Source organism: Monopterus albus, unplaced genomic scaffold (genome assembly GCF_001952655.1).
Source record: "Monopterus albus unplaced genomic scaffold, M_albus_1.0 scaffold189.1, whole genome shotgun sequence".
NCBI classification, from domain to species: domain Eukaryota; kingdom Metazoa; phylum Chordata; class Actinopteri; order Synbranchiformes; family Synbranchidae; genus Monopterus; species Monopterus albus.
The window spans coordinates 1,195,915-1,209,831 of record NW_018128069.1 but is presented as its reverse complement, the minus strand read 5'-3'; the positions used below and the strand labels follow the sequence as shown (position 1 = coordinate 1,209,831).

At 37.4% G+C, this 13,917-nt stretch overlaps 1 protein-coding gene across 2 annotated transcripts in view; it reads left to right on the top strand.

Annotated features, from left to right (window-relative positions):
* LOC109970064 (collagen alpha-1(V) chain) overlaps positions 1-7,385 on the top strand; it is a 27,946-nt gene extending 20,561 nt beyond the window's left edge. For both annotated transcript variants that reach the window (XM_020617384.1, XM_020617383.1), the window contains exons 19-27: positions 748-819; positions 1,604-1,639; positions 2,030-2,074; positions 2,193-2,225; positions 2,789-2,935; positions 3,344-3,520; positions 4,176-4,266; positions 6,189-6,266; positions 6,780-7,385. In XM_020617384.1, coding sequence (XP_020473040.1) covers positions 748-819; positions 1,604-1,639; positions 2,030-2,074; positions 2,193-2,225; positions 2,789-2,935; positions 3,344-3,520; positions 4,176-4,266; positions 6,189-6,266; positions 6,780-6,976 — 876 coding nt within the window. In that variant the 3' untranslated portion in view covers positions 6,977-7,385. The remainder of the gene's footprint in view (positions 1-747; positions 820-1,603; positions 1,640-2,029; positions 2,075-2,192; positions 2,226-2,788; positions 2,936-3,343; positions 3,521-4,175; positions 4,267-6,188; positions 6,267-6,779) is intronic.
* Positions 7,386-13,917: the final 6,532 nt, after the last annotated feature.

The window sequence follows — 13,917 nt, the reverse complement described above, 5'->3', positions numbered from 1 at the left end:
AGCAGGGAGTAAAAGCACCATGGATTACCAGGTTTTAACACCAAGTATACTTGAATACTGTCTGGATATAACGATGCTAGGAGTTAATATATTTTCTACACAATGCTCAAAAGGAGCAAATATATATAATAAAAAGCTGGGCCTAGTACAAAACACTGGTGTGCTCCACAGGTTACAGATGTAGAAGAATGAGAAAAGAGCGTGATTTTGAAAATTCAGTGAGAGATTTTGAGATAAAAATTTTCAAACTGCTCCTCACATAAACTCACTACATCTAACAAAAGCAAAACTGCAGACTGTCTGACCAAAGACAAACCAAACACATCCATCCCAGTGAAGGGAAATTTTATAAGATAAATGTAAAAAATATACTGCTCAAAAAAATAAAGGGAACACAACATAAGACATCCTAGATCTGAATGAATGAAATATTCTTATTAAATACTTTGTTCATTACATAGTTGAATGTCTTATTTTCCCTTGTGTTCCCTTTATTTTTTGAGCAGTGTATTTTATTGCTATTTTATTGTGGTTTTGTTTACATTTACAAATTTGACACAGTAAAACATTAGTTAGGACATTAGTAGAACATTAGCTTATCAGTATATATAGATATATAATAAAATGAAAAAATAAAGCAAAGTGAAAACAACAGTAACAGCAATAAGATAAACAGATTGTAAACTTCATTTCTTTATTATGAATGAATCATATTGATTGATTATTTTCTGTTGGTTTGTCCAACAGGGTCCTCAAGGAAAGCAAGGAGATGCCGGAGTACCCGGGAAACCAGGGCCAAAGGGTCTACAGGGCCCAACGGTGTGTACACACAACGCTCAGAGTGCAATGCAAAAAACAATCCACTTTAACCTAGAAATACATTATGAGTATAGCAAGGTGATTTCCATCTTTTGTTAAATGTTAGATATTGACTGGTTCTTATTTCTGTCCACAGAGAACAACTTGAATCAAATATGAAATGAAATCACACAATCTGAGCTGTAACCTGAACAAAACAACTTTTGGTTAGTCATCAAAACTATGGAGCACTTTACTACCTCAATTAACAACACAATCAGTGTTTTAATTAAACAGTGGTTTGAGCAACAACAAAGACAGGATCATTGGAATGGATTGGATGGATGTTGTTTCTGTCCTCCGCCAAATCAGTTTTAGCTGCTCACACACAATAAATCTTCTATTTATGTAACAATGTTCTTCTGCTTGAATTAACAAGCCAAAAGAATGTAATATCAGTACAAACACCTGACCTTTAATCATTACAGTAGTGGAATATCACAATGACAGTTACAGACAAAGTGAGAACTGGTGATTCAAGTCATAATGAAGTCGGCTGTGACATTTAGATGCTCATGTGACTTTCCCAGAACTTAATGTCATTCTGAATTTGGATTTTCAGCCATTTGTTCTAACAAATTGTGTCAGTTTGGTGTTGGTCCCCCCGAGGCCCACATGTGTGATAGGAGCATCGTTTTACTGTTAAATTTCTAGTCGTGGAAAAATGTTAACTTTTATAAAGTCTATAAGTATTATTAGGTTGTGTTGTGAGTAATGAAGTTTATATAATTTGCCTTTTCTTCAGGGGGCCAAAGGTGAGACAGGACCTGACGGTGAGAAGGTGAGTTCACCAACAAAACTGTGATGTGTTCAAGACTGGAAGTGAGGGTATTTGGAAAGACCTGGTGTTTGCAATGACAAACAAACCAACAAAATTCTTACTGCAGCATTTTAAGTACCGTACTTCAGAGTTTCATAGCCTCTGATTTAGAAGAATAAAACAAGGTAAAAACCCAGGGTAATTAAAAATACATTTGTAGTATAAACAGGTACAGGAGTTTCCCATAATTTATTACCTGGCCTTTCCTGTTTTACAACCTGTTTATTATAAGACAGCTCTTTATTTAATCCAGGAAGTCATGTAACTCGAGTAATGACTGAGCTGTTAATGAGTCCTGTGATAATGATTACAACTTCCTCTTTCTTTATGTTTGTTGGGTTTTTCTTGCAGGGTGCAGCAGGGAAGAAGGGCATTAAAGGAAATAAAGGTCAAAAGGTGATTTTACCTGTTCACGTGTTGTTGCACATTCTGTAAAGTACTCTACATGTAATTTCCTGTTTCACAGAGCTGGGATTTACTCACTCATTAGTTCCTCGTTTTTCCTACCTTTCAGGGAAGTGTAGGTGGTCATGGAGACAAAGGACAGGTAGTTACACTTTCCTTTTTACCCTGACGTCACAGAAATACACACACATCAGATGTTGCCATTAAAGAGTTTCTGAAACAAGACAGGCTCCATTTGTCATACAACTAATTAATAATACAGTGGTCAAACAAATGCTAAAAAAGCACGTCTTCACTGTGATGGCATGTATCCAGCATTTTTAAAGACCTCTGTAGTTTATAGCTATAAAAATAATAACCTCAGGGTCATGACTACTCTCTAGAATAGCTTTTTTAACAGTGAATTTTGGTCCTTAAAAGCTACATTTTAAGGTATTTGTTTAATGCTTTTGTTTGTTTGTTTGTTTGTTTCTTGCTGACTTTCAGCAAAATAACTTTATTAACCTCATTAACCTACATTGCCAAAAGAATGTGGACAGAGATGCATAAAAATAAACTTATGTAGATCATGAATAACAGAGAAGTGAAGTCTGGCTATGTTATGTACAGTATAAACGGACAGAGACACTATGTCCAGTATGAACACAGTCAGTCTTTTTACATTATTGGTTCTTCGTCCTTCCTCTCATTGCTCTTCTTCCACAGCGTGGACTGAAAGGTGCAGTTGGTCGTGATGGCGTCCCCGGCCCTGTTGGACCTCCTGGCATCCCAGGGACCAGAGGGGAGCGCGGCCCGGTCGGTGACTTGGGTGTTAAAGGCCGAGCAGGACCAAAAGGAGCCCAAGGTCCTTCTGTGAGTAACAGTGCGCAGTCTTTGTATAAGCACCAACTGCAATAACCTGACTTTAGAAAAAGAATGGGTGGCCTTCAGGGTGTTTTTATTTTATTAGTATGCCCCATGTCATCAGTGTGTTAAACCAGTTTTCAAAATCCCAGTAGTTATAGAAAAGACTTCGTAAGACTCCGTTCTGACTCCATGACTTCCGTCAAACAGTAACAGGGATGTCTGTGAATTTCTGCCAGATGCAAAGACTCCATATCAGCAAGTAAAACAAGGGAAATGTATCAGATGTTTACATCCACTTGCATATTGTTCCATATTTTTGAACCTGATTTTAAACCTCAGCAGAGGACATACTAGCATTGGTGTTTTGTAGCAGTGATGGAGGGAAGATACTCTTTGGTGACTTCTGTCCTGTAGGGTCCTGGTCTGACTGATGAGCAGGTCCTGCAGCTCTGCAGAGGCGTGGTCATGGCCCAGATCTCCCAGTACGCTGCCTCCATTCGAGCCAAGTGCTCCCAGGGCTGTCCCATCAACGACCGTGTCCTCATCGGGCCCCCGGGAGCCCAAGGGCCACTAGGATCTCCAGGCAAACCTGTGAGTCCCACTCCTGCTCATGTTTTGACAATAAATGGTTGTCATCTTGTTTGTATAGCTAATATTTACCGTACATACCAGTACCTGCAAAAATGTATGGACATGCATGTGCCTCTTGTTGTACATGGTTTCTCACAAATATCCAGTTTTTTTTTACATGGAGCAGATGCATTTAATTCTGCCTGGACTTTCATTTGGATTTTATGATTGAACACATCCACAGTGCATTTATTTCCTGTTGCAAGAAGATGCTGCAGCTCAGAAATTCATAGAAGAGAGAAGCAGAATTAAAATGAGCAAAAAAGTCTGTTTATGGCTGTTTAACATTGATAAATGGAAAATATGTACATACAGTATGTTTTAAAAAGACTGCACTTTGACTGCAGTTCAGCAAACCTGAGCAAACCAGACTCTATAAACAAATTCCTGCTTTTTAAAGAGTACTTTCTGTCCTGTATTCTTATTGATTTGCCCAGATTTAATAGCATTTAATTACCTTGCACTATATCTCAGAGCAGAAATACAAGAATCCTGATGTTATTGTTATGATAGCAATTTGCTATTATATCTTAAGTTACACTGTGATTACGTGCTGTACTTGATCTCAGCCTGAATTCAGGAGTAATTCGACACTATTTCTGCCTCCACCTGTCAGGGTAAGACAGGAAGAGCTGGAGTGAAAGGAAGCAGAGGTGTTCAAGGTGACAGAGGACTGGAGGGTCAGGAGGGAGTGCAGGGTGACAGAGGTAAGATCAGCTTCTCATACTCATATGTGAATATGTTATTAAGTCTCCAATTATACAGTCTTATGCAAAAGTTTAGGCACCCCTTGATAAATAACAGATTTTGGTGATTTTTTATTTGAACAGATGTTAACTCAGTTTCTCTTGGAAATGGAAAAAATGCACAATATTTTCAGCAAACAGTGATGCATAGTTACTTCTTATGCCATAAATTGAACAAAAATAAAAAATAAAAACATTATTATGGCATGGTGCAAAAGTTTGGGCACTCTAAGAGTTCCAGAGTCTCAAAGTCTCTCACAAGGTATCAGACCTTAATCAGCTCGTTAGATCTGATGCACAGCAACAGCTGTCATTGGTAAATGCCAATTTCAAAGCTGTACAAATACTTTGACTCTTCAAACCTTGTGCACACACTTGCGGACACCCAGCAACCATGGGTTCCTCTAAGCAGCTGTGTAAGACCCTGAAAATGAAAGTTATTGATGCCCACAATGCAGGAGAAGGCTACAAGAAGATAGCAAAGCGTTGTCAGCTTGCAGTTTCCACAGTAAGAAATGTAATTAAGAGATGGCAGATCAGGGGAACTGGGGAGGTCAAGATGAGATCTGGAAGACCAAGAAAACTCTCGGACAGAACTGCTCATATGCTGGTCAGAAAGACAAATCAAAACCCCCATTTGACTGCAAAAAACCTGCAGGAAGATTTAGCAGACTCAGGAGTGGTGGTGCACCGTTCCACTGTGCAGCGATGCTTGCACAGACAAGGCCTTCATGGAAGAGTCAGCAGAAGAAAACCTTATCTGCGTCCCCATCATAAAATCCAACGTCTGAAGTATGCAACAGGACATCTACAGAAGCCCGATGCGTTTTGGAAACAAGTGCTGTGGACTGATGAAGTTAAAATAGAACTCTTTGGACACAATCAGCAAAGGCATGTTTGGAGAAAAAAAGGAGCAGCATTTCATGAAAAGAACACCTTGCCAACTATTAAGCATGGGGGTGGATCTATCATGCTCTGGGGTTGTGTTCCAGCCAGTGGCACTGAAGAGTCAAAGTATTTGTACAGCTTTGAAATTGGCATTTACCAATGACAGCTGTTGCTGTGCATCAGATCTAACGAGCTGATTAAGGTCTGATACCTTGTGAGAGACTTTGAGACTCTGGAACTCTTAGGGTGCCCAAACTTTTGCACCATGCCATAATAATGTTTTTATTTTTTATTTTTGTTCAATTTATGGCATAAGAAGTAACTATGCATCACTGTTTGCTGAAAATATTGTGCATTTTTTCCATTTCCAAGAGAAACTGTGTTAACATCTGTTCAAATAAAAAATCACCAAAATCTGTTATTTATCAAGGGGTGCCTAAACTTTTGCATAAGACTGTATGTGTAACATTTCTTACAAATCCAGCGAAATCATTCCGTCTGGATACTAGATCAGCTTCTTAAATGACTTAACTAATTTCTTATGTTAACATCATTTTTCCACTTGGATTGCTCAGATTTATTACAGCTCGTCTGTCAGCTTGTCCAGTTTGTTCTCTTCTGTGATTGACATACATGAATGTACTAGAAAGTTTTTGGCTGATGCATCTTATGGTAAAGGTTAATCGCTACACTCAACAGACCACAGAGAGAGCAGAGTAAGTAATTTAAGAACATGATTTATTCAATCATGTGCAATGATCAATGTCAAGGAACAAATAAACAATTTAAGAATATGAAATACTAAACCGAGGGAACATAATTCAATAATGATAATTAAACATAAATGAGTAATCTAAGCACATTATTTGTTAGTTGTGAGGCCAACTATGTAGAGTGACTTAAAAAAAAAAATCCCATGCTTGAAGGGAGTTTTGTGGTTTAGCCCTCAGTGAGTCACAGCGTTTCTAAGAAGCTGTTTGCATTTTTCTTAACAGGGCAAAAAGGATCTAAAGGCTTCGCAGGTGATCCGGGTAGAGGCCTGCCGGGACCTGATGGACCACAAGGCCTCAGAGGTATGGCACTGTTGATCGCCACACAGTCATTCATATCTCGTTAACGTCACATTATCTGGGTGCCGGGAACAACGGTAGCACAATTGGGGCCCCCTTTATTGGATGGTTAGAAGTGTCTTATTCTTTTAATTCATAAACAATAAAGTCAGTCTGTAAAATAAAACTTTATTATTCCTACAGAATTAATATTTTACAGTACTGTAGTTAGCTGGTAGGTCAAGCAAATATTTTGAAAGTTTGGCATTTTCATACTTTTTGCCTTCAGACTTGAATTTTGTAATCCTGTTTTTACATAATTAAATATAGCCTACAAATTTCACAGTATCATATCTTGAATTTTGCCTTTTTGTGGAAAATACCTAATAATAACTTATATCCATTTTGGTTATAAAATTTACTTTTAAATGAAATCAGATATCTCTAAATTCGGTTTTCTTCACCTTGTACGTCAAACTGTTTTCTCGTGGCTAAGGGACCAAACCTTTTCTACATTTTATACCTTCCTCTCCCCAGGTTTCCCAGGTGACCCAGCAGAACCCAAAAAGGGCATGGAGGGTCCCCACGGTCCCCGTGGCTTTCCTGGTGCTGTGGGTCCACCCGGTATGGTTGGAATCACAGGTGTGCCAGGATTTTGCGAGGCGCGGGACTGTAGCATTTATGCACCCGTGATACGCAAAGAGCAGGGTCTGGTGAAAGGACCCATCAGTTAAAAAAATCTGAACTCGAATGACGAGGACCGATGTGAGGATGGCAGTTTCAAGGGTTTAAATGGGGCAGAAATTTGTTCGATTTATGACATTAGTTTGTTTAAAACGTGTAACATGTTCTGTCCTTAACTGACTGTTGCTGAAAACATCAGTGGACCAAGTACATTACCAGGGGGTGCTCTGTTTCTTAGCCTGTTTGGTAAGAAAGGGTAAACATGCAGGATCAAAGCCGACAAAGACTTTTCCATCTGAGCTGGAAAAAAGCTTTGAATGAGCTTTTGACATTTTAAAGGTTTCATGCTCCATTTAAATCCAAAGTCTGTTTCAATTTTTTAAAACAGAACAGTTTAGTCTTATGTTAATTTGATAAAAACACTAAATAATTCCCCACTGAATCCTTTATTTGGTTTAGTTTTTCTGTTCTCTGGTTCATCAGAAATCACTACAAAAATAAACAAAAATATAAATAACACAGTGTAAATATTTTGTAAAGTATCTACATGTACTGTATTCTGAAATGTTTCAGATAAACTGTCTGATGTTTTTTAACCAGAGTCCTCCATTTGTCAGTTGCTATATTTTGGTTGTGCTTTTAATTCTAATAATTATTATTCAGTTCAATTCAATTTTATTTGTATAGTGCCAATTCATGGCGACAATCATCTCAAGGTACTTTATGTAATAAGGTCTAAACCTTACAGTAGCATAGAGAAAATCCAACAAAGCAAGCACATTATGAAAGGTACTATATCAGAAGAGATCCATCTCAGAAACAGCCTCTGACCATACATCTGAATATTTACCCACATATCAGATGTTTTCAGCAATTCAAACAATAATGAATGAAACTAAATGACAGTTTGATCCAAATGTCAAGTTATCAAAGAAAAACAACAACCTGATTGTTGTTTTTATGTGTTTCAAGAAGTCATTACCATAAGATGGCATTATGTTTCATATTCAGAATTTAAAACATTTACAGTAAAAGAAGCAGGTCCACTTTCACTGAAGCCTACTGAATATCTGAGTGTTGTGTGAACACAATTCAAGTGGAACACATGGTAGAACCCTCATACCCAAGGTGCAGGTTCTCTATATGGGGTAGATGATCTGATGGAGTGTCTTTCTGCACAAATGTACATATTAATGAGGGAACACTGATTTTCCAGAAATGGCTGTACTGCTTCACCCCTCAAGATAAAAACTTTAAATTGATCCCACATATGTAGCATGAAAAAACAAATGTAATGGTGTAAACATTTTGTTATGTCTTGTTACATATGTTTGCATATTAATAAGGAAAATCTCATTTTTTCACACTTCTACTAGCGTTCTTCATGTCAAACTAAAAGTACTGTGAGCCTGTTTTTTTAGTGGAGATTATGGCAGGACATAAACAATCCGAGTGCCTCATGTTATAGTCTTAAATTTGACATGTGTTAGTAGCAAATGTTATGCATAACAACCTTAAAATTTCTGAGGTGTATTTTACTAAAGAATTCAAAACAGAAGAATTTAGAGTCAGTTTTGTGCCACAAGAAACTGCAGAAACACTCAAGGAGTGTACAAACTGACACATGGCACTATGTGCTTCCTTCCAGTGTGGTAAAGACGTTTGTCTACGCATAGATTAAAATTCTATTTACACCACAAAGAAAAAAACATTTGGATATTAGTGGATACATATGTAGTTTATCCTTAAGATTACATGTAGTGTTCAGAAAAAAAAAATCAAATTTTTAGTCAAATTCATCACCAGACAGTGAATCTGACTCTCCATAATTTTCAGAAAGAATGAGACAGTTTCAGAGAAGCATTAACAACAGAGGTTTATTGCTGTGTGTTTACAGATATATGAGAGAGCAGCAACACAACAAGACAGATTGCACATTGGTTTTGATCTCTACTAAGTCATGATTGCAAATACATGATTTGCAGATTATAAATATAATACAGTATACTGCATGTTACACAGCAGCCAAAATATACAGCACATTGCAGAAAAGTGGCTGATATTTCCTGAGAACATTTTTGGAATTTGAGAACTCACTATTTTGGCAAAGTTTTATATTAATGAGGCTTTAAAAATCGCTACAAGGAAGTAAACATGATCTACAAAACAAAACAATGAAAGCACCACTGTTGTTCTGGTAGTTTGCAGAGTAGTACCCTGGATAACTTCCTACATGGCTCAGTTTCAGAAAATGCCCTCTAATATTTTTCTTTGTAATGATTTTTGCCAAATTTGTCTTAATCATTTTGAAAAGGTCAGACGATATCAAGAAGCAGGAAAAAGCATCATTAAAGCTTATTCTTAAAAAAGGCTCAGTTTTTGATACAACTTGATGGAGATTTAATAAAGACTATGATTCAATGAAAACTAAACTTGTTAATAATTTCAGATATTTTTGATTATCATCAGTTGAGAATGCAGAATTCTCAATAATTTAAGGGCTCAGTTCAATGGCCTAATATTTTTATTATTTTAATTAGTCAAATATGACTTTAAAAAATGTGCATTTTCTTTTCTCACGACATTTGTTCTGAGCATCCATCAGTATCAAATTAATGTTATAGGCATCTTTCGTTTTGTTTGCTGAACAGTCTGATTTAAAGTGCAGAAGATAAAAGTGTGAGACTGTCTCACAAACAGTAGAAAAGCTAGTGTTTCAAAAGTTTGTAATGTTAGCTTATGTTCATTCATTCATTCATTTTCTACCGTTTAGTCCCTTGCGGGGTCACGGGGGGGCCGGAGCCAATCCCGGCCGGCAATCGGGGGAAGGGGGGGCGGGGTACACCCTGGACAGGTCGCCAATCGGTCGCCAATCCATCACAGGATAGCTTATGTTATGTTAGCTTAATTTATTGTTTAAATTATATAAAGTTCATTAAAAATCTATATACATGCACATTCATTCATTATTGCTCATTTTACAACTGTTACCTGCTAAGAACAGCAAAATAACTTTTGGTGTTGACCTGATGATGAACCCTGAGGACTACAGAACAAGTGCTTTCCATTCTGTTAATTTTGCTCCATCCTTCAGCTCGTGAATAGGAAATTAATCGAGGTCTGGTATCATGGATGTTTCAGTCCTGTGGAAGGTTTTTTGATGGATGGCAACAGAAACTGTACAGCTGCTGGGGAAACTGTAATATTAATGCTACTGACTAATTACAAAAGCTTAGATTTGCCAGATGTGAGTTTAATCTGACTTGTAAACTCATCATAAAACACCTCTCTACTTTTTCTTCATCCCTTTCCTTTCCTTTTTATAAAAATCTTTCACTAAAGTGCATCTTTTTTGTTTGGAAATGATACACAGCTATACAGTCCTATACAGTCATGGTTATTATTCGTTCTCTAATATCAGCCAGAAAAGAAAGAAATTATACATTTATTAGGGCATTTTAAACTGATTTTATTGCCCCCTTTTCTCTGCTCTGTTTTCTTTTTAAATAGAGACACACTGTAATATGCATAATATGTTATTAATGTTACTTTGATCAGCCCTGACATTGTGATAGATTTATGATCACCAGCTGCCATCAGGTGTTTCTTGTTAAAATAATTACCCATTATGGGAGAGCTGAGATGCCGTGCATCACGAGGCACCGGTCTGCTCAAACTGATGCTGGATAAAAATCTTCCAACCTCACATCCCCCAGTGGGAGGAGATACAGTAAGATGCAAAGGAGGGAAGCAAGGAGCAACATTAACTCCATGCAAAGCACCATATGTCTGTAGGATATCAGAGCCAAACTATACACTCAAAATAGCAAAGAATGTAGAATAGATCTGCCAATTTTTTCTCAATTACTCCTTTGGGCTATCAACATTCAGGTAATCGTTTTGAAAACCGGAAATGATGACCTGACGTTTGTTTTGTCATACTAACTTAACAATAGCCAGTTTATTATAATAGAAAATAGAAAAAGCAGCAAATATTCACATTTAAGAAGCTGGTACCAGAGGGTGGTACTTTATTTTAAAAAATGGTCAAATTACTAATTCATTATGAATTATCTGTTATTGCTGTCTAATTAAGAGAGGGGGGTTTAACACTGATTAGAGGCTCAGGTAAAGTCAGTTATGTTCAAACTGGTCCAAAACACTTAGAGGTATGCTCTATTGCTTTGAAGAGCATTGTCAAAGGACTAACAATAATACTATAGCTGACTTCATAATACTATGTTACTGCTGATCATACTGTGTGCAACTGAGCCATCAGAGATGCTCTTTCCTGCTCCAACACTCGTCGACCTTCCTTCCCTCTGCCTTTAAATACTAGTTAAAGTTGTCTTAAAGAGCCCTGACTCACATGTGCAGTGAGCGGCACATTTTCAGTGCAAAAATTAAGTTGTCAGTGCTTCCTTCATTGCACCAAAACAAACTGTTTTCCTCATAGCAGTCACGTTGGAGCCATGAACTGTATGGAATGTTATGCATTTACTGACTGGAATTATGTGATTAATTTTGGCTTATTTAGTTTGCTAGCTAGTTACAGTAAAATGATATTGACTTGTAAACTTCAATTTAACAAAATGGCTTGTGCGAAACAGAAGTTGTTGATTTCAGCTGCACGTAAACAGTTCCCTTCTTTTTACAGGTGCCTTCTGTCTCTGAGTTTAAATCAAAAATAGTTAAGATACCAAAACTGTACTACTCACAAAATTCACTTCAGCAACTAATAAAAAAATTCCAGTTAAAGAATTGCTAACACCTAGTTGAAGTACTAAAAGTGAGACAAATTATCTCCAAAATATTTCTTCATTTTCAAAAATAATAATTATTATTATTTCTGGGCTTAAAACCTTTTTTAAAAATCTGGACTTATTGAGTTGTGAAAAAAGGGAAGTAGAAGGTTCAAGAAGTAGTTTTCCCCATTTCGAATCCTCATTTTGTCTTTAAAAATATCCTCAATGGCCCTCAGCATGGAAACCGAGCACTCTCCCAGTTAATAAATGTTATGATTACCTGTTATTATTATTTCAACTTTGTTTGTGAAAAACTGTAGTTGGTTTGTCAGTTTGACTACTCTAAACACTACAATGCCCATGAGCCTCTGCTTCCATTGCTATAAGAGGAGTGAATCTAAACTATAACGAATTCAAAAGTTTTGTTGTTGGATTTTTTTTTTAACGGAACATGCAGGCACAGCTGCTGAATTCATCCAAAACTGACCCCGAATCTGAAAGTACAGTAATTTAAGCTGGAGGTTGCGCAGTCAGTTTTCTCTGCGGTGTAGTCTTTAGCTTTCACAAATCAAATTAAGCTTGGTGTTTAGTTGTTTCTTTTCCAAATTCACCTTGGGAACTGTTTATTAAAAAAATTGATACTTTTTAGAAAATGTGTTCATCCCATTTGCTGATGATTTAACATGGAGAGTTTCATGCTCCAACTATCACCTGATCTTTGTAGAGCAGCTTTGCTCTGTGAACTCTCTAGGCTGTATTTACTAAGTACTGTGGCATGATACAGTACTGATTCAAGTATTTAGTGTGTATTTAAATCAGGACATTATTGGTATTTTAAGTAGCAGCACTGGTAGAGAACTAAACTAAAGACTGCTTACAAACATTCATTATCCATATGTAAACAGAAACTGCAGTGTAAAATATTCTGATTGTGATGTAGTGGCAACCAGATAAGATATTAATTTAATTAAAATATTAATTTGTCAGTACCTCACATAAACTATCTTTCGAAAGTGGGACACTAAAGGGATCTAGCCAGTTATACCTCATATTGTGACTGTCCTGATTTGAAATAAAGTTTCTTAGTAAGTACAGCTCTGAGAGAAACACAAGTGCAATAATGTTAAGAGAACTGAAATGGGGGGAAACAGTTGCAGCCTTTGCTACCATGTGTGCCATGCCCTTTGCACACTGTAGGGCTTTGAAATGCACAGGATGAAACGTACACAGTGCAGAATTTCTCAGGGTAATGCAATCATTTCTGTTATTTTCTTTTTACTAACGATTAGTAAGAGACTAAACCTGATGTGCATGAAGCCTATTGCAATTTCTATAAGCAATATGATAAATACTAACTTTATACTTAGTATAATATAAAAGTATAAATAAATAAAAAAAACAGTCTGCAAGGCACTGCTTAGCGAGACACCTATGCTTAAAAAAAGCAAATTATAAAAATTTCTGAATAAAGTGCAGAGTATAAAAAGCAAAAGCACAGAGAGCTACCCTATAGGAAACCCGTACCATAAATAGCAGCTTGAAATGTAGACAGCAATCAGTCTCACAGTTTGACAGGCTTTGAACCCGAAGACATAGCCGATCGCCTCTCACTTCATCAACAATCCAGCGATCACACTCAGCACCAACAAACCAACAGATCCTGCAGTGAGAAGAAAAATAAAAAAGGTCAGAATTTCTCACCCATTACCCAGATAATTTCAGGCTTGGCTGCTCAGACAGGCATCCATAGCTCAGTCTCATTATCCATCCGTTATCTATACTGCTTATTCCTGAATAGGGTCATGGGGGGGCTGGAGCTAATCCCAGCTGACACTGGACGAGAGGCGGGGTCCACCCTGGACAGGTCACCAGTCTATCACAGGGCTGAAACTTAGAGACAGAGAACCACACACTCACTCCTACAGAGGGTTTAGAGTCACCAGTCAATCTAAGCTGCATGTCTTTGGACTGTGGGAGAAAGCTGGGGCACCTTGAGAGAACCCACACAGGCACAGGGAGAACATGTAGACTCCACATAGACTCTGGGCTTGAACCCAGAACCTTTTTGTGAGGTGACAGAGCTAATCACTGCCTCACCATGCCACCCTGTCTTACTTACCCTCTAGACTGAAAAGACATGAGGAAGACGAGATTTAATCTTATGGAGACTGACCAACAACAAAGAACACAGCGATACATGTGAAGTTCTTCACAGCTCAGTGGTCCTGCTCAAACTGTAGGACAAC